This window comes from Podarcis gaigeae (assembly GCF_964106915.1).
Source record: "Podarcis gaigeae genome assembly, chromosome: Z".
NCBI lineage: Eukaryota > Metazoa > Chordata > Lepidosauria > Squamata > Lacertidae > Podarcis > Podarcis gaigeae.
Window position 1 is genome coordinate 1,798,910 of NC_139691.1, and position 21,635 is coordinate 1,820,544.

Sequence of the window (21,635 nt, forward strand, 5' to 3'; positions counted from 1 at the left end):
ATCCAGCAGGGTCTTTTTAGGTTCTTATGTCTTCTACATTATGCAATTCCACATTTCAGTTCTTGAGAACTCAGGAGTAAATAGTTGTGGTCTTCATTCCAAATAAAGTGGGCCTTGCAACTAGGAAGGGGAGCCCCTGCCCCTTTTTTGTTTCTCTCCATTTCTTAATTTTCCAGCCTGAAATTCAGTTGTCCACATCTCCACATCAGTTTGAGATTTATTTATTTGCTGCATTTTTTAAAAGGTCTTCAAGAAATTTCATCAGCATTTGATTCAGATTTCTCCTACTGTACATATTTTTGAATAGAATTTTGCCCACAACATGCATTTTTGCAAAGCAGTTCCCCTTAATAACACATATTTTTGAATACTATTTTCAGTAATATATGCATTGATAGGCACACTTTTCCAAAGCATATGCATTCTTGTTCACATTACTATGAACTTCAATTTGCAAATTGTATTGGAAAGTGTGAATTAGGGAGTTTCACCTATAAATGAGAACTGAATTGAATTTCCCTCCATCCTTACCTGCAGCAAAATATCACAGCATAGACTGTTACTGTTGATGAGTCCATGCATTCCCTCCCAGCCTCCTCCAGCCCAGCTTCCCCTTCTCTCTCCCCCACCCCCACCCCACAGAGAATTATTCAATATTCCACAGACCTCGAACAAGCTCAGCCCCCATTGGGCCATTCAGAGTGATTTCCCCACCATCACCTTTGTACTACTGCAAACCTTAAAGGTAAAGGTAAAGGGACCCCTGACCATTAGGTCCAGTCGTGGATGACTCTGGGGTTACGGCGCTCATCTCGCTTTATTGCCCAAGGGAGCCGGCATACAGCTTCCAGGTCACATGGCCAGCATGACTAAGCCGCTTCTGGCGAACCAGAGCAGTGCACAGAAACACCGTTTACCTTCCTGCCAGAGCGGTACCTATTTATCTACTTGCACTTTGACGTGCTTTTGGACTGCAAGGTTGGCAGGAGCAGGGACCGAGCAACGGGAGCTCACCCTGTCATAGGGATTCGAACCCCGACCTTCTGATCGGCAAGTCCTAGGCTCTGTGGTTTAACCCACAGCGCCACCCGCTTGCAAACCTCAGGGTCTCCCTAAGCCTTCCTGTTTTGCTGGAGGTGGTAAACTATGTCATTCTCCCCCTGAAGACGGGAATTCATTTATGTTAAGGGGTTCCTCATATATGTCTACTGTTTGAGAAAGTTCTTCTGATGTGTTATGTGAGAATAAAAATGGTTCCCACTCCAGCATCATCTGCATCAAAAGCAGGTAAGGCAAGTACCATATTTTTTGCTCTATAAGACTCACTTTTTCCCTTCTAAAAAGTAAGGGGAAATGTGTGTGCATCTTATGGAGCGAATGCAGGCTGCGCAGCTATCCCAGAATCCAGAGCAGCAAGAGGGATTGCTGCTTTCACTGCGCAGAGATCCCTCTTGCTGTTCTGGCTTCTGAGATTCAGAATATATTTTTTTTCTTGTTTTCCTCCTCCAAAAACTAGGTGTGTCTTGTGGTCTGGTGCATCTTATAGAGCGAAAAATACGGTAATTCAGTCTGTGCACAAACCAGCTGACAATCTGGGTCTCTTGGAAATAAAAATAAGAACTTTGGGGGAGACAGAGATGGCTTTTGCCCTCATGGGGTGTTAGATGCTGCCTTCCATGCCCCACCCTCCTGCAGCATAACCTTCATGGTGGAGGTCCTGGCAGATGAGCAGTGACACATTTCTGGGCTTTTGAGTCTAGGCATAAAAAGGGGGTGCTTAATATTGCCTTGTAGTGCATTTTACTTATATTGCAGGGGGCTGGACTACATGACCCTTGGGGTCCCCTCCAGATCTACCATTCTATAATTCTATTGAGTCAGACCACTGGGCACCTTCTAGCTCAGCATGATCTGCAATGACAAGAAGCAACTGTTTGGCGCTTCAGACAAAAGTCTTTCCCAAACCTACCTGGAAATTTCATGGGTTGGGACCTTTTACATGGAAAGCAGGTGCTCTATCATGGAGCAATTTTTATTTCCCAATTGACAACATCCCAGAATAATACCTTCAGCTCTGGGGGCAACTTTTGAGTGTCATCAGTTGATCTAACGGTAAGCTTTACACTCAGCTAACTTTCCTCTGCTATATTTTAAATGAATTGTTGAATTGTTAGTGCTGCAGTGGCAATACTAAGAATTACTATTATACCGTACTCTTGAGTTTAGACAGTTTCTTTTCTGCAAACGCAGTTTAGCCACAAATGCATCTGTGGAAACCATGGTATATACTGTAGATAAGCTGGTGGGGGCAAGGTTGGGAGATAACAGGAGCCATATCAAATCCTGCTGGGTGAAGCCAGAGCCACTCACCTGTTGATGAGGTCGAGGCACCTTCCCCCATTGAGACACGGGTGGCTCTGGCACTCATTGACGTCCACCTCACACTGTGCTCCCTCATACCCAGGTGTACACGAGCAGGTGAAGAACCCAACATGGTCAATGCAGGTGCCGCCGTTCCAGCAAGGGCCCGACTCACATTCATCAACCTCCACTTCACAGTTCACACCTTTGTTGGAAGAGCAGAAGAAAGAATGGTGAATTGACAGGAATATTTACACTTTTAAATTTTTCAGTGCTTTGGAACTTTTACTTCCTTGTTCACTTTACAGGAGAACAGAAGGCCAACAAGTCTGAAGGGACATAGGAAGCTGCCTTTATGCTGGGTGAGACTACTGCCTCATGTAGCTCAGTATTGTTTACTCTGACTGGCAGTGGGTCTCTGCAGAGTCTCAGGCAGAAGTCCTTTCCCACCCCACCCCTAGGAGAGGCCAGGTGCTAGGCCACTTGTCAGGGAACTGCCATCAGCTCAGAGGTGAGAGATGGAAGGGCAGTTGTGCTATAGGGAGCCTCCGAAAATCTTGCGAAGCAGTTCCTCTTCCGGGGAGGAGGAAAGCCCCACCTCCAGTAGAGAAGAGGTGCAGGGACCAGGGGATGCTAGGGAGAGCCTCAACATTGAGCCTGAGCAAACCGGAGAGGCGGGAAGTACGCCTCTGCCAGCGCCCATTCTGCGCAGTAGGCTTTGGCGCAGGGAGGGGCGGAAAAGGCTGGGGGCGACGCGACTTTTATGCTGGGCGAGGTACAAAGACCAACCACTCCCAGATTCTGCTAGCGATTGAGCCAGAGATGAACATACCACGCTCTTCGCTGTAAATAGTTTGCACCAAGAATAAAGCCTGGAAAAGACAGGTCGGAGTCTTGCCTGTTTACTCTCGAGCAACCACACCAGCACCTGACACCACTGAACTAGGACCCTTCCTCCAGAGCAAAGTTCTAATGCCCCTTCAATGGCCAAGGCAGTTCAGCACTGTGCCATTACCTCCAACTTCAAAGGTGGGAAACTGAGCCCAAGAGAGGATTTGACCGGCTCAAGTTGTTGCAGGGGTGAAATCCAGGGAGCCACACCTACATGCTATGTGTGGGTGGTGCCTCCACTGATCCTCTCAGTCTGAGTGCACTGGAAACCCCAGCATAGACCTCTCTGCTGCCAGGAGGGATGTCCATCCAGAAATGAGGGTGCCCCGCCCCATAAACTCCAACTGAGATGGGAGTTGTGTAGGAGTTAAGGGGGTGCTTCGGGGTCTGATTGGGATCCTGTAGTTTTCTCCCAGTTGTAGCTGCTGAGTGGAACTTTCCCCCCAGTCTAGTGATGTTGCAATAACGTGAGGTTTTGTTTCAAGGCCTGACTATGTCGTATTTTCCCTCTGAACCCCCAACTCAATAATGAGGCAAGGTGCACTCTAGCCAAACTTTAAGATGGCCTTGAAAACACACTAAGGACTTGTCCACACTTCCACATGTTCCACATGTTGTCTAGGAAGCATGTGTCTGAGCAGTTTTCTGCTTGTCCTTTGTAGGCTCCATCCTTGCCTCTCTGCTTTCCCCCGGAAAACCTTCTCTTTAGCACTGAATCAGAGCAAACATCAATGTGGAGAAAACTCAATTGATATTTGTTGTGATTCAGAGGTAAACACTGGGTTTTCCCATGGCAAAGCGGCAGGACAAGTGGAATTGTGGATGAGCCCTAAGTCTTGGCTGTTTTATGGAAATGTTTTAATTGGTCTGCAGAGACTCTGGTGCAACATCTGTTTGCTTATGTTGTGGTTTTATGTGGGTTCTAAGACGGCTCTTTTCATATGCTGGCTATTTTTAAGTTTATTGGGTTTATAAACAGTGAGTTCTTTTGGAATTGCTCACTGAATGTTGTTTAGTATTTATGTTTGCCACTTTGCAATCTGCCACATTTTACTGAGAAAGCAGAATAAAAATCTTATAAATCAATGCTTTTTGTTACTATTTCTTTAAAAACAGTGCTTTTGTCTAACCAGTCATTAAGAATATTAAAGCAGTGTATGAAAGACAAAACTGCCCAACGCATTATATGTGAATGTGCGTGCTTGAGTGTCTGTGTTTAATTGCTTCTTCATTATTGCTTTTCTTTTTAAATTTTTAGCCGCTTCTATTTTATCTGTAAGATGCCTTGAGTCCCAATCTCAGGGAAAAGGCAGGAGATGATGACGATGTTGTTGTTGTTGATGATGATGATACAATAACATACACCAACACAGTTTCTAATCTCCACCATGACTGAACAAGTGTCGCAGCCAATACTGGGACTCAGGTGTGTGATTCAGGTGGGCAAATAGGCCCCTGTTCTTTCTAGAAACACTTCCTGAGGTTTTTGGTTACCCATCGCAAAGCAGCAACCATTTAGATGATTCTGCAGACTTAGTGAGCCACTAAGGAGCTGAACAGCTATTTGCAGGCTTGGGGGAAGGCCCACAAAATATAAGAGGGGTTCTGATGTAGGCTGCCCTGTCTCTGGCATCAAGAGCTGCTGTGGTTTAGCATCAGGCCTGAGCATACATCTCTGCACTGGCACCTGCCAGTCCACCTAATCCTAGTTTCTGGCAGAGTTCTGCTTCACAGCAGTCGTGGCTACGCTTAATCCACAAGGAATGTGCAGGCCCCCTAATCTGGTGGATCAAGAGCTGTTGAACATTCAGCAAACTTCCTTGCATCCCATCTTGCCAAAGAAGGCTCAGCCCATGCTGGCCAAATGTCCGTGGCCACAACCCCATGTTTGTTGTGGGGGCATGCGAAGTGTGACTGGGTGGCATATGGATGTCGGACAAGGCTATGGCCAGGTGTCAACACACAGCATGCTTCAGTCACCAGGGAGGAGGTGGCCGTAGAAAAGGGCACCTTCTCTTGCCATTGCCAGATCACGCTACATTTCAGCCAAATTTAAGCTTGTGGGTCTGAATATTTTTGGACACATTTGTTTCAAAATGCTATTTGCCTCCCATCCAAGCAGCAATTGCCTCGTTTGAGATGTCAGATATGCAAGTATTTTTAATCATCATGTTGCAAATCTAACTACACAATGGTCAAAGAGCAGCATCAAGGAAACAATGCCCTCTCCTCCCCACAAGTCCCAGGCTTTGAATGACTCCCACCCCCCTCTCACATTCACACACACTTTCCATTCCTATGGCAGATGCAAAGTTTGGCCACAGAATCAAGAGAGTTGAATATAAATCCAGTGCTGGATAATCCCTAACAAATGTCCGTCCGGACTCAGCCTGAAACCCCCTGTCCCATGTAAATTGGTTCCACTTGTTCCTCCTAAGAGTCAAGCACAATCAACTCTCCTCTAGCTGAAGTTCCACCACAGACCTTCTTTCTGGGGCCATACCACAAGTCCGTGCCTTTGTCATTGCAAAGGCCATTCAGGAATTTGAAACATAGTGATAACATCCGCTTTAAAAATAGCTCAGTGCCCTCCTGGTGCACCAAACTTGGACAACAAAAGGGCATTGAGAACCATTCTTGCCCAGTGCTTCCTGCCCCTCCCCTGCAGGCTTGACGAAAGGTACAGCCCAGCATCTTCGGATGGAAGGCCAGTTTCCCCAGCTTGGTGCCCCCTCCAGGTGCTTTGGACTACAGCCCACATCAGCTCCAGCCAGAGGGGCCGTACTTTTACCAGCCCCAGACTCATATAGCCAAGCTGGCAGAGGGGCACCAGGCTGGTGAAAGCGTTGTTGCTTCTTTTTTGTGGGCTGCCTTTTTTGTCTGTCTGTCTGTCTGTCTGTCTGTCTGTCTGTCTGTCTGTTGCATTAATACCCCACCTTTTTCTCCAAAGGAGTTCAAGGTGGGGTACATGGTTGTCCCTCTCCTCATCTAATCCCCACAACAACCCTGTGATTTAGGTTATACTGCGATATCTTTTTTGAAAAGATATCTATCTATATTCTGCAAATTAGATGATATACGTAGATAGAAAGATAGATAGATAGATAGATAGAGAAACTACAAATACGGAAATATTTAAATGCTTCTTTGATGGTCTTTGGTTCCTCCTCCCGCACTTGCCACCCTCTCCTGCCACACCCTCTGAGAACCCCCCTGCTCTAACCACTACACCACACTGGCTTTGATTCTGATGATCCAAAGTGGCTGAAGGGTGGGCAGGTGTCCTTTGTTTTTTAAAGCATTTGCCACCTTTGCTTCTGCACCTTCCAGGCATCCTTACCCATTTTTGTTCTCCAAATGCTACCTACTCATCCTGAGTCAGGGTGGGAGGGTGCAGAGAAAGAAAAGGTGGAAACCAGGAATCCACTTAAAGGGAATGAAATCAAGATGGATGGCATTTCATTCTCTCTCTCTCCCCCCCCCCCTCAATTTTCTCAGATTCCTCCCGTCGTTCTCCTTGAGTAGAGAAGACTTTTCACTGCCAAGAAAGCGCTTGCCTCCCACATCACTGGGGGCAGGGTGTGTGTGACTGAGAAGCAGCAGAAAGGCAATCTGATGCTGCTACAGCCCCCCCCCTCTGCACACCCACCCTGTCCCATCCCACTATCTTCAGCCAGTCACCCTGACATTCCTTCACAGCAATGTAACTCCTGTAACAGCCCCTGCTGTTTATTCCGCAAGGGAGAGCGAGGTCAGAAAGAGCGTCTGCGTGCTGGCTGGTACCAGGTACAGGCGGGGGCACTCGGGACTGGATTCCACCCTGATAACAGAGGTGGGGGTGCAGACACTGAGAAAAGACCCTTGTGGGAGCTGCTTCAGCACAAAGCTGGCAAGTGGAGAGTGAATCAGGGCGCATGGAGATGGTTTGGTGTCACAGAACAATCTGAGCTGCAGAAAGGAATTCAAGAGCCCCTGGAACTGCCCATCCTGAAGATATTGGCTGGCTTGAGTATTCACAACAGGGATGGATGGCCAACTTGGGGGCCTCCTGCACTACAACTCCCATCAGCTCCAGCAGACAGAATGGGATGATGGGAATTGTAGTCCAGCAACAACATCTACCCTCCAGGAGTCACCACACTGGCTACCTGGGACTGAAGACATTTCTGATCACAGATGCCCCCTGTGACAAACCATTCTGCTCTCTGCTTCATCATCCTAGGACCACCATCCATGTATAACTAAGTTGCGGCTGTTAATTACCCACCCTTCACCCAAAGGTCCCATGGTGAGTTAAATAAGTTAAGTAGACAGACAGCAAGATGTTCTCCCTTGTGATCCTGCGGGAAGATGCTGGTGACCCATGAAGTGCGCTTAGTGCACTGGGGGAACCTCAGGAATGGGGGAGTGAATGTGGCCCTCCAAGCTTCCCTGCCTGGCCCCTGGGACTCTCCCAAGGCCAAACGCCTCACTGGCCATGCCCCACTGCCTCTTTGAGTTGCATCCTCCTGTACAAAGGTAAAATGCACTACTGTTGCCCCGCCCACTTTTGCATTTGGCATGTGCCCCTTCCCCTACAGTTGCCCCAAAGGAACACAGCCCCCAACCTGCAAGTAGTACCTGTGTAGCCAGGTAGGCACTGGCAAGCATAGTGGTCCATCAGGTTGAGGCAGGTGCTGTTGTGTTGGCAAGGCCGGGAGGCACACTCGTTGATGTCTATTTCGCAGCGGTAGCCCTGGAAGCCAGGCACACAGAAACAACTGTACTCGTTAGCCCTGTCCAGGCAGATGGCCCCATTCTGGCACGGGCTAGAGGCACACTCGCCCACATCCTCCTCGCAGTGGGCACCGCTGTGGCCAGGTTGGCACCGGCAGCTGTACTCCCCAGCACTCTCCACGCAGGTGCCGTTGTTGCGGCAGGGCTGGCTGGAGCAAAGGGAAGGCCCAGCCTGGCAGCTGCCTCCGCTCGGGCACTGGCAGCCATACCCACCGGGCAGCTCCACACACTGCAAGTGAGGCTGCAGGCAAGGGCTGCTCTTGCACACCTCGCCTTCGCTGCTGCAGGAGAGACCTGCCAAGCCGGGCTGACAATGGCAGGTGTAGTTCAGGAGTCCAGGAGTCCCACGGCAGATCCACTCAGGTAGGCAGGGGTGCCCGGCGCACACATCATAGTGGTACTCGCAGTCTTTTCCCACATGGGCTGAGAGGCTCTGGGGACAGAGGCACCTGTAGCCATCTTCCAAGTCTTTACAGGTGCCTCCATTCTTGCATGGAGATGAGGAGCAGACGCTGACCAGCTCGGAGGACACAAGCCCTGGAGACGGTGAAGGGAGGCAAAGGCAACTGTGAGGCAGCTGGACAGCAGGTTTTGGCGCAGTGTGCAAATGTGCATGGTGCAAAAGTGCTGCAAATCCTGGTGGGGAGCATTTTCTAGGGAAGGGCTGGGGGAGTGAGAGCTTGGTCCCTTGCTGTCTCCAGTAGCATTTGGGTGGATGCCTACATTGAAATTATTGGTAGCGCTGGTAGCAGTGGGGGAAGAGGCGAGTGAGGTCAAAGATGTGGAGAAGACAAGAAAAGAGGGTCCAAAGGGTTAAAACCAAAATGGCAAATTCCAGGAGGATTCCTGTATGCGATGACTTGTATTTTTGAGAGTAGGTATAAACCTTTTGCTACACATGCCACTTGTAGAGACAAGGGTATGATTCTGACCTTTGTGTGGCATGGAGGTGAGAGTGTTTGACTTAGACTTGGGAAACCCAGGTTCAAATCCCTACTCACTGGGCGACCTTGGGCCTGCCATGCTCTCTCAGCCTAACTTACAGGGTTGTTGCGAGGACAAAACAGGGAAGGGGCAGAAGTGGGTATGCTACCATGAGCTGCTTCTGTACAGTTCTGGTTAAAGTAAAGGTAAAGGGACCCCTGACCATTAGGTCCAGGCAAGACCGACCCTGGGGTTGCGGCACTCATCTCGCTTTATTGGCCAAGGGAGCCAGCGTACAGCTTCCAGGTCATGTGGCCAGCAGGACTAAGTCGCTTCTGGTGAACCAGAGCAGCGCATGGAAACACCGTTTACCTTCCCGCCGGAGCGGTACCTATTTATGTAGTTGGACTTTGATGTGCTTTTGAACTGCTAGGTTGGCAGGAGCAGGGACCGAAGAACGGGAACTCACCCCATCGCGGGGATTCGAACCGCCGACCTTCTGATCGGCAAGCCCTAGGCTCAGTGGTTTAACCCACAGCACCACCCGCATCCCACACACTTCTGGTCACCTCACCTCAAAAAGGATATTGTTGAGTTGGAGAAGCTTCAGAAAAGGGCAACCAAAATGGTCAAAAGAATGGAGCAGCCCTCCTACGAAGGAAGGTTGCATCATTTGGGACTTTTTAGTTTGGAAAAATGGTAAGAGATGACAAGATAGAAATTTATAAAAGTATGCATTGCATGGAGGGAGGATAAAGAGAAGTTTTTCTCCCTTTTGCCTAACACTAGAACATGTGGACACCCAATGAAGCTGAACGCTGGATGATTCAGGACAGATAAAAAAAAGTCCTTCTTCACACAGCAGTTAAACTGTGGAACTCTCTCCCACAGGAGGCAACGATGACCACCAATTTGGATGGCTTTAAATGAGGATATTAAACTAATTCATGAAGGAGAGGGCTAGCTTCCAGGTTGGATTTGTGGGTGGGTGGTATACTAAGCAGATCCTTAATGAACTTTTTTTAATTTAATAAACTTATATAACACTTTTTAAGCATTCCCTGCCATCACCAAAGTGGTTTACCAGCCGCATGTCATATACATCCAACAAAACAAGGAAAGCAAAACCATAAAAATACTACACAAAAATCTCAAAACAATTTTTTGAAAACATTACTAAAAGCAAAGAGTGACAACCCTAATACAGCAAAATGTAAAAGGATCACCACCGGGCAAAAACTGGAGGAGGCTGTGGGATGCCAGAGTCCTTCACTAGAGAGGATGTTCATGAACATTTTAAAATGTCTTCGTTCATTGTTGGGGGTTTTGTAAACCCTCACTGCCCCTTGAGAGGAGGAGCTGAAGGGCTCCCTTTGTCTGCCCTGCTGACACTTCTGCGTCACCCCAAAGATGGTCTGCATAGTCAGCTGTGTGACATGTGTGCCACCCTCCTGGTTATGTTTGCAGGGAGACCTGCCTGTGCAGATGCTTAGCCTTTCATGCACACACACACCATTCCTGCCTGGTTTCAAGCCACATTCCTCCATGAGCTACCTTTCACCCCGTGGGGGGGGGGTTTTCCAGGATGTAGGCTTCAGTTCCATCCCTCTGCCCCCGCCAGCCCAGCTCCATGTGACGCTGGGGAATGTGCTGCGCTCCACACAGCCCAGCGCACCCTTTTCATCAGCCCTTTTATTCTTGAATTCCCGCTCAGGCAGAAAAAACAGGAATGACGGAACATGCCTGGAATCCGCTGTGGCAATTAAGAGTGGGAAGCGCAGGCAAGCCTCTCTTAATGAGCAGCCAGGAAGCGCTTCGAACAGGCCTGCCCCAAAAGGCACTGGCTGCTGCTACCATGGCAGACATAGCTGGATAGGGTGCACCTTGAAAGGACCCCCAGCTGCAGGTGGGAAAGCAGGTGCTGAGCTACACCTGCTGCTGGGTGAAGGCTGGAGCCAGAGAGGCCAGCAGTGGCATCCCCTGGATGCAAGTGGCCACGGGCACCTGTCAGAGGGCAGTTCTCTGTTTGAAGGGCTGCCCACTCCAAGCCCAGTTTGAAGATCTAGAGCCCTAGAGATCAGGGCCAGCTCACCCATGAGGCAAGGTGAAGCAACCGCCTCAGGCAGCAGGGTGCGTAGGCAGCAGGTCCTGATGTAGACCTTTATCTCTCCCCCCCCCCTTTTCCCTGATGTAGATTTTCACTCACCCCTTCCTCCCTGGTGTGGAGGAGGGACACGACTTTGTGGTTTGCTCGGGTGCCAAACTGTCTTGAGTCAGGCCTGCCTACAGTTGCCCATCAATGGTGAGCGTCAGCAGGCTGAACAGGCCCACAGCTTGCCTGGTCACAGTCCTCCCCACTAGGGTGAGATGTATTGCATTTCTGTCAAAATCACGTTGTTCTTTCTAAAACTGCATGTGCAAATCTGTCTTTTCGATGATACATTTTCTCTCTTTGGTGATGCATAACAGCTCCTCCAGCAACCAGGATGGTTCAGGAAGGGAGAGGAAGCGGGCCCACCCAGCTACATCAGTGTCTAGTACCAGTCAGAGCAGCAGTGCCTCTATTCACCTTCCTAAAGCAGAGGGGTGCTTCTCCCCTCCCCCCGGGGCGTTCCGAGGGGGGGCGGTCCACCCTTCCAAAGGGGCAGGGTGACGAAATGTCAACCCCTGATCGGCAGCACCCCCGGGGTGTGCCACATCCCACATGGGCGGTGCGCCACGCCCACGGGACACACGCCACACCCCCAGGGACGAGCGCTGCTCCAGGTACAGGAGCATGTTGCTTCGCCTCTGCCCCCCCCCCAACTTCACATCTTCTTAGTTGCAAGCCCTAATCCCAGATATCAGGTCTGATTGTGATTATTCAGTGGGTAGGAAAAGTATGCTTTCCACAGCTTTAGGTGCTGCTGCTGCTACGAACAGGTTCAGTCCCTCTGCTGAAATTCACCCCTGCATTGGGCAAATGCTGAGAGAAACTGCACTATTCGTTCACACATTCTGGTGCTGTTAAACAGGTTCCAGGCTAAGTCTTGGATTGGATCTAGCTTTGTTTAGCTCTGGCCAGAACAGGGTGCAAGATGTACTGTTTAAGGTCTGGGCAGTGTGACTCAAGGTAGACCCCTACAAGCAATAGCACTGCAGAAACCATGCAGGGAACAGAACCACAACCATAACCAAAAATCACATCTAGGGCCTGTGAGAAAAGCTTCTTCATTTGTCTCTATATTAGGCACACAGCACCCTGCAAATCCAAAGCCAGCTGCATACACGCCTCTCTCTCGGGAAGCAGCACTGAGGACTGTCAGGGACCATGGGAAATACAGAAACAAAACACAATGAATAAAGTCACATCATAAATGCCCTGCTTTGTTCTTGAAATGAGATGTTTGCATCCGAGAACTCACCCTTCTCCATAAACTCTGCTTTCAGCCTTTGAAGTGGTCTGGCCTATGGGCTCAGGCTGTTATTTTATTAATGAGTGCCATGAATACGTACCATGCATAATTGGCACAATGCCACAATTAGCCGCTGCTCCTTAAATGGCTCAGAGATGGGATGTCTGCTGCATTAGGGATGGGATGTGTGGCCACCTTCTCCTGCATCAATGTGCACAGGATTTGTTTCTGCTGAGTCCTTCTCAGAGTGCCACCATCATCAGAAATTAAACGGGTGGTGGCAGGAGAGGAGCCTACTTCTCTATGACCTTCAGGGACTGGCAGCAGGACTCCCCAGGGTTTCAGGAAGTGGTCCTACTGGGGGAGGCTGAGGGTGGAACCTGGGACCTTTCACACGCAAAGCGAATGATGCTCCTCTGCCACTGAAAGGTGTGTGTCAGGTTATTTTTTCACAGATCAGATGGGGAATGAGACTATCTTTTCAATACTGTAGATGAGTGATCAACTCCAGCATCTGGTTTAAAGTATGTGATAAATTTGGAAAGCGCTTTTAATTCTGTTCTTCTGTAGAGTTTTAATTGTGCAATTGTATTTTACTGTAATTTTCAATTGTGAAACTCCCTGGGATATATTATAAACACATAAAATAATTTTTTTAATGTGTTGGGACTGCAGGAATGTCTGGTTTTCTTTAAATTATTGTTATTTGTTTGATTTGTATCCATCTCTTCCCCCCAAGGAATCCAGGAAGACTATACAACATCTAAGCTGACAAAAATATAAAACATAGCCACATTTTAAAACAACTGAAAAGATATATCAGTCTATAATGCCCAATGTCCAGCTGCTGAAAAGTGACCACTGTCTTGCACAGATGCTGCAATCATTGGTCTACAAGGAACGCCAACACCTTGACCTCTTGCTCTACGTTTTTATGAGAAAACAGCACTAGAGGATCCCACTACCTTCTTCCAGAGCGAATGCCATGCACATTTGAGAAGGGAGAACTGATTAGGATAAACTTCAAAGCCAGCCACAGTTAAAGAGCATAAACGGAACACCTCTCTCCCCCACCCCTCCTTTTCCCACCTGGGGGGGAGTCTGGAGTTCGCATTTACAGATGTCTTGGTGAGTAAATTGCTTTGACATGGGATTCTGTATAAGATGTGATAAAATCCCCCTTTAATTTTAACACAAACTTTCAGTCTGATGCTGACTGAATCTCAGAGTTTCCCATGAAGAGGGACTGACTGATTGCTAAACCACTCTGAAAATTGTAGCTTTGAGAGGGAGTGCAAGCAACTCTTAACTACAGTTCCCATAATTCTTTGGGGGGAGCCATATGACTGTTTAAAGTGTTGTCCTGTATGGTGTGAAATTGGCCGCAGCTGCCTTGAAAGAGCTTAGCCTGCAGAAGAGAAGATTAAAGGGATGCGTGGCAGAGAGGATATGAAGCAGGTTCATTTTTTGTTGCTCTGGGTGGCAGTGTGAGAGTAAATGGGCAGAAGCTGCAAAGGAGCTTTTTGGCTAGACAGGAGGAGACACTTCAGAAGCTCAACGGACTCTGTTAAGGATGTGCACTGAGCCGGGAAGGAGAAGAGGGGGTCAGACAAGGTCATGCATGGATGGGGGAGAAATTCTCACCTCCTAATGCACATCTATCTGAATTACATTTCCCGAAACAATATGCAAAGCAAAACTCAGCTATTCCTAGAAATTTTGCATTTCTCTGAATATTGTGATGCAGTTCTCCATCCAAAAAAATGTTACAGTTAAGTGTGCATAAAACATGTGTAATATTTCTGAGACTAACATACAGAAAGGCATTGTCGGGAGCTGCTGGCAACAATGTTTTTGATAGGAAAATTGCATGCAGAAATGTGTACATTCGAAGGCAGGTAACACTTAAATGCTGACAAATTTGGGGGAGAACTTTAAAGAAACATTTATAAACTGATCTGGAAATGTGGTGAACTGAATGTGGAAACGTGGAAAAATGAGAAACTGAAAGAAACCTAAACTGACAGATTCGAACCATGGACAAGAAGACCTTTGAGATCCTTTCTCTGCTTCTATGAGACCATTCTGCAAGGCAACAGAATCAAGGGGGATGTGTACAGTTTTGATTTATTTTTCAGTCCTTCTCAGGGCACAAAGAAAAAACGTTCAAAACAATAGTTATAATCAAGGGAAGCACTACATGAAGACTGAAATTAATGAGAAAAAAATCAGAGCAAAAAGCAGCAGAAGTCAACAGACAAATGTCATAGGACAGCATCAAAAAAGTCATGCTGAAAAAATAAGGCACTGGGGCTAAACTGGATGGTATTTAAATATGTAATTAATTTAACAAGTGTTTTTCTGCTTTCCTTTAAAATATAAACAGCCATGTGGGGTGATCAAGATTGAGATTGCAGTTTAAAGGAAGTGGAGTGGGGTGGGGTGTTTGTGTGTGTGTGTGTGTGTGTGTGCGCGTGCGCGCTTCTCTTCCCTGTCCTGAGGTCATGATGAACACCACCTATTCATTTGAAGTTGCAATGGATATCACCAAGCCTCTGTTGGGGAGTTAAGCTGCTAATGGCTATCATTTTCTTGTACCATGAAATCTGCCTCCCCATCCCACATCCCGCCTGTCTGCTCTAGTAGGTGCTTGGCTAAAGCTGGGGATCCACCAGAGAGATGTTCATATATATGTGTGTGTGTGTGTGTGCATGTGTGCGTTTGGAATTGGGGACAAGATACTGTTGCATGCAGGAGTTTATTGAGAGGGAGGGGGAGTCAGGTGGACAGAAAGGCAATCAGTTAGATTGCATCTACTACTGGTGGATGTCAGTTTGATTTCCGTCCAAATGCCCTTTATATCCAAGACAAGCTATGTTCATGATTAAGAATCAGGGGGGGAACTAAATTCTCCCAAGCACCCTCCTCTGAGGTCACAGGGCTCTGCAGTGGCTCCGACCCCCTGTGTCCAACTGGTACCTTAAATGTCACTCTAACATTAGCCATGCACACCATACTTGCTTCTTCATACTCTCCCAGACAGCTTTGCTGATAAGCCCTCTCCTTGATGACCCAACCCCCCACTTAAAATTCCAATGGGGAAGCTGCAAGTATTGGGGTTATCAGTTTCTGCATCTTCTGCTGAGGCCAGAATGGCAAAGGTTTCTATCACACTTGGAAAGAGGACCAAGCAAAGAAAGGAAGGCTATAAAGGAAGGCTATGTGATTTGCCCAGGTCTGCAACTAGCTCAGTGACTCTCAGTGTGTCAACCTCATCCTTTCACTCTGGTCAGATATGATCTCCACTGCAACCACAGAATCACAGAACCATAGAAATGTAGAGCTGGAGAGGCTACCCTGTGGGTCATATAGTTCAACCCTCTGCAGTGCAGGAACAAAACTAAATCATAAATGACAGTTGACTATCCAACCTCTGCTTAAAATGAGGCTGCATTTTAATGTTGCATTTTAATCTTGTTTTTGTTTTAAGTTGTATTTCAATCAATTGTTTTAAACCAGTGTTAGCCGCCCTGAACCTGGTCTTGGCTGGGGAGGACGGGGTATAAAATTTAATAATAATAATAATAATAATAATAATAATAATAATAATAATACAGTGGTACCTCGGGTTACATACGCTCCAGTTACATATGCTTTAGGCTACAGACTCCGCTAACCCAGATGTAGTACCTCGGGTTAAGAACTTTGCTTCAGGATGAGAACAGAAATCGTGCTCTGGCGGCGTGGCAGCAGCAAGAGGCCCCATTAGCTAAAGTAGTGCTTCAGGTTAAGAACAGCTTCAGGTTAAGAACAGACCTCCGGAACGAATTAAGTACTTAACCTGAGGTACCACTGTAATAATAATAATAAGCTCCAAGGAAGGAGAGTCCATCCCCTCCTGAAGGAGTCTCTTCCACTGTCAAACAGCTCTTATTCTCAGAAAGTTCTTCCTAATGGTTAGTTGGAATCTCCTTCCTTGTAACAAGAATCCATTTGCTCGGATCCTGCTCTCCAGAGCAGGAGAAAACAACCAGGGCCCTACTAAACAGGCCTCATCAGATACATCTCCATAGAGCCTCATTAATAATAATAATAATAATAAATAGAATTTTATTTCTATCCCACCCTCCCCAGCCGAAGCCGGGCTCAGAGCAGCTAACAACAGTAAAATAACACAGCATTCTAAAATCAATTCATTCTAAAATCAGTTCAAATCAAATTGATGGCAACCATTGGGCTAGATTTCTATGAGGATTACCAAAGGAGGGGGTCAGGCTGTGCCCTGGCCAAAGGCCTGGTGGAACAGCTCTGTCTTGCAGGCCCTGCTGAAAGATGTCAAGTCCCACCACTCCACACAATTCCTCTTCCACCCCCAGGTGCAGCAGGGGTTGTGGGAGACAACAACACTATTTCACTGAGAAAAGTGAATACAAGCACACCTTTTGGCATTGCTACTAGATAAAATTCAGGAATGCCAAGCTGCAAACGGAAACTCTTTCACCTAGCTCGACGCCAGATTTCTAAGAGGTTTGATTTCCAGTGTCAAAGATGCCACAGTGGTGGAAGAGGGCAAACAAGTTTCTCTGAAGGGAGCATCATGCTTTCATGCCTGTTCACAGCCATTGCTTCCCCAATGCTCTGCTGATGCAGCACTATTAAAAGAAATAAAACCTTAAATGGCTTATTTGCTGCACAGTCTCTCAGGGACCACATGGTAGGCATGATGACCTCAGAGCTCCAGGTAGCCATTCAGAGGTGCCTGTAGAATAGGGATGAGCAAATCTCTCAGTTTTAGTACTCCACACCTATTTGTGATTTAAAAAAACAACAACCACAAATGAAAATTCATCAGCATTTTAGTGCTACTTTCTCCTAATAAATGCATAAAGATAAAGGTCCAGTCGTGGCTGACTCTGGGGTTGCGGCGCTCATCTCACTTTACTGGCTGAGGGAGCCGGCGTACAGCTTCCAGGTCATGTGGCCAGCTTGACTAAGCCGCTTCTGGAGAACCAGAGCAGCGCACAGAAACACCGTTTACCTTCCCGCCGGAGCAGTACCTATTTATCTACTTGTACTTTGACGTGCTTTCGAACTGCTAGGTTGGCAGGAGCAGGGACCGAGCAACGGAAGCTCACCCTGTCGTGGGGATTCAAACCACTGACCTTCTGATTGGCAAGTCCTAGGCTCTGTGGTTTAACCCAGCGCCACCTGCTTCCAATACATATTTGTATGTAATTTGGCCTAATATAATGCATTTTTGAATGTGATCTTATTTAGTTTATGTACTTTTAGGCACACATTACTCTAGCATATGGGTGTAGGTGTGTTTTACAACTTGGCTGGACATTGCGGTGTTTGGAGAAGTGTGAATTTTGAAGGGTAGCTGTGTTTCACCTTGTGTATTGTTTCAGAAAGCACAAATTAGATCAGGTTTCCCTATAAGAGTAAACTGAATCAAATTTCTCCCCTGTCCCTTCTATGGACTCCTCTAACTGCCCTCACTCTGATGGAACAGAAGGACCACCTTTGCCCACCCCCAGTGGCGTAGCGTGGGTTGTCAGCACCCGGGGCAAGGCAAGTAATTTGCGCCCCCTAACCCGTGGATTTGCGCCCCCTAACCCCCAGATGTTGCGCCCGGTGCGGCCGGCCCCCCCTGCACCCCCCACGCTACGCCACTGCCCACCCCAACATTTGCCTTTTGCCACGACCAGCCTCCTTTGGAGTAAGCTATGTGAGTCAGCAGTATGTAATCTAGCCTGGTGAGAGGCCCTCTCCTGTCTGAACTGCATTTAAGACAGGATCTTTGGAGTACAGCAAGACCGGTACCAGAAACATTATTGCCAGTTAACTCTTATTATGCTTCTCTATGTACTTAAAACTAGATTCCTCCTTTCCTTTCCCTTTTTTTGTAATACTGAATTTATTCTGTGTTTGTTAAATTGTTGATTTTTGTCATTTTTTAGTTTATTGAAATTTAGTAAATTTTGATGCTTTGTATGTTTGCTGCAAGCCACTGTGGGCACAGCTCATTGTGGAAAAGCAGCATACAAGTAAACCTAATTTATCAACACAGTCATACCTCGGGTTACAGACGCTTCAGGTTGTGTTTTCTTGCGTTACAGACCCGCCGAAACCCGGAAGTACCGGAATGGGTTTATTGCGGGTTTTGGGGGTCGCACATGCACAGAAGCGCTAAATCGCACTTTGCGCATGTGCAGAAGCACTGAATCACAACCGCACATGCGCAGACGTGCCGCTGCAGGTTGCGAATGCTGTGGGTTGCGAACGTGCATCCCGCATGGATCACGTTCGCAACCTGAGCGTCTACTGTATCTCATTTTTCTTGTCACTTCATAATGGGGCCAGCTCTGATGAATCCTGGTTCAAGCCAAGTCCTGGATCTGGGGTTCAAAACTCAGGCTGACCCAATACTTTTTGCTACCTGAGGCAAATAACAAAATGGCATCTCCCCCACCCACCCGCCTCCATTCCACATATAGAAGCCAACTCAACTGGCAGCTCAATCTTACTTCAAAGCTGGAAATGTGACAGGCGAAAGGAAGACCTTCTTTGTACAGCCTGTTTTTTAACCATGGGATGAGACAGTGGTAGCCACCAACACGAATGGCTTTACATGGAGCATAGATAAATTCATGGAGAATAAGGCCATCAGTGGCTGCTAGCCACAATGGCTACACTCTGCCTCCACTGTGAGAGGGAGTGTGCCTCGTATACCAGTTGCTGAAAATCGTAAGTGGGAGGAGTGCTGCTTCACTCAGGTCCCAAATGAAGGTTTCCCATGAACATCTGTCTGGACACTTTGAGAACAATGTGTCTGATCCAGCAGGGCTCTTCGTATGTTGCCCTGGTCCGCTGAAAATTGAGGGCAACAGGCTAGCTTAGCAAGAGCAGGCTGCAGGGCACATGAAGCTCTGCTTTCAGCACCTCACTGCTGCTCCATGTCCCTTCTCATTTGCCACCCGAGGCAGCTGCCTCACTCTGCCTAATGATAGAGCCAGGCCTGTGTATGACATTCCTTGCATGAGTACATATATCAATGCAGAATTTGGTTTGGTTTTAGCACTGCTTTGAAAAAGACAAATCCTTGGCAGGCAGTTGGCCTCAGGTGCTCGCTGACTTGCCAAACTCTCAGCCTTTAGTGTCAACAGCATAAAAGGCAGGGAGGGGCACCTTGGTCTCCAGAAGACACAAGAGTTAAACAACAACTCAGAGGGCAACTTTGAAGGTGCGATGGAAAGAGTTATGTTTCCATGGCAATTGAAAGGCATGTGCTTATATTAGTAAATCCTGGGTGACCTCTGCTGCCCTCCTCCTCTCCTGGTCAGCAGAAGAGATTAGCAGAAGGGCATTCTCTCTGGATGACTCCCAGGAAGGAAGGAAGGAAGGAAGGAAGGAAGGAAGGAAGGAAGGGGACCAGGAGCTGAACAGCTCAGATACAGCTCCCCACCCCCCACCCCCAAGCACCTTGCTTCAGTTTAACAACCTCAGCACCAGTCATTTCCCACACTGGTGCTTCACCAAGGGGTAATAATGACCACGGGAGAGTGTGTTACAATGGACTTGTGTATAGTCTTGGACATCAGTCTTGAAGCGTAACAGCCTTTCAGTGCCCCAGTGACATTAAATGTACAGAATCGATGCAGGCAGATTCAGGGCAGGGAAGAAAAACAAATATGAAAAGAGAATACCACTCCTTGATATTGCTTGTAAGCCAACCTAAGCAATGACTTGAACTTCTACGTTCTACCTTTGTTGGTCTGTTTTATGTTCACTTTTACATACATAATAAGTAAATAATTATAAAGCTAATATATAATTAGTAATAAAATTTACTCAGGCAAAGGATCGGTGGACAGGAGGGGGGAAGTGCTTCTGCAGAAGAATATATGGATTTTGGCATCTGTGTGATCAGTGAGAGTGACTTCATTTGCAGCTGGACAAGGTGCCTCCTTGACCTGCTTCACTTGGAATCACCCCGGGCAGTTGGCACGCTTAGCCCTTTTCTATCCCTCTCTTGGTGTCATCTGCACTCAGGAACAGGTGCCAGGGCAGAGTGATGAAGTGACTTAAAGCTGGATCAGGAAGGAGGAGAAGGCATGTTCTACCACATTCCTTCATTTCAGACCCAAATGGTCAGGGAAGGAGACATGTTCATCAAAGCTCCTAACTGGGGAACTCCCTCCCCACAGAGGTGTGTTGTATAGGTTTTGCTGTATGCTGAAGATACTTCTCTTTACCCTGGCTGTTGACAGAAGGTTTCTATTTTATTATATGGGACCTGCCTCTTTTACAGAATTTCTACTGTTCTGTTCCATTTGGTTTTAACTGTTTTTATAACTGCACACTGTACAATTGTAAACCGCCCTCTAACCTTCTGATAAAGGACAGGTAAGGAACTTTCTAAATACAGACAGACCTTCCTCCCCTTTCCTGTCCCATGCTTGCAGCACAATATGGTTAATTTTATTTTCTAGGATTCTATTTGAACCAGGGTATCAATGCAATTCCAGGGCTTAGTCCTAGAACAAGAGCAGTGAATGCAAACTATCCATCACTGAGGAGCGGCCACATGCTTGCTCCACACTTATGAGAAAGAGATGTGTGGCTTTTGAGTTGGGGATGTTCCAGGAAGACACAATGTTTGGTTCCTCAAGCAAGCCATAGGTCATAACCACAAAAAAGCAGTGAAAATCTCACTGGAGTCAGGAGTGGGGGTACATTAAAACAGGCGGCAATGGTGCGTACAGTATATGATACATACTTTGGTAATTGCTCCCAACTACAGCGGTACCTCGGGTTAAGAACTTAATTCATTCCGGAGTTCCGTTCTTAACCTGAAACTGTTCTTAACCAGAAGCACCACTTTAGCTAATGGGGCCTCCCGCTGCCGCCGCATGATTTCTGTTCTCATCCTGAAGCAAAGTTCTTAACCCAAGGTACTATATCTGGGTTAGCAGAGTCTGTAACCTGAAGCGTCTGTAACCCGAGGTACCACTGTACATGTCAGGTTAGTGAAACCAATAACAAATGGTAAAGTTCCCCTTCAATGTGGAGGAGGAGGCTGGCGTTAGTGCTTGAGTTTCCCTTTAAAAATGTGCACTCTTCTCAAGTTGTGTGACTCACGATAAGCCAGAAGCATTGTGACAGGAATGATAGAATTGAGAGGTGCAAGACAGCCTATGTTTGTTTGCACGTGTGAACTCACCGACTCAGCCACCTACAGAACTTGCATGGACTATGAAGTGTCCCTGACACAGTTTGCAGGTG

General features: G+C 47.4%; 1 protein-coding gene across 1 annotated transcript in view; it reads right to left on the minus strand.

The window, feature by feature from the left end:
- CRB2 (crumbs cell polarity complex component 2) overlaps positions 1-21,635 on the minus strand; it is a 66,935-nt gene that overhangs the window by 41,482 nt on the left and 3,818 nt on the right. Inside the window, exons 2-3 of the mRNA XM_083721600.1 lie at positions 7,873-8,565; positions 2,371-2,566 (exon numbers count right to left, since the gene is read on the minus strand). Coding sequence (XP_083577726.1) covers positions 2,371-2,566; positions 7,873-8,565 — 889 coding nt within the window. The remainder of the gene's footprint in view (positions 1-2,370; positions 2,567-7,872; positions 8,566-21,635) is intronic.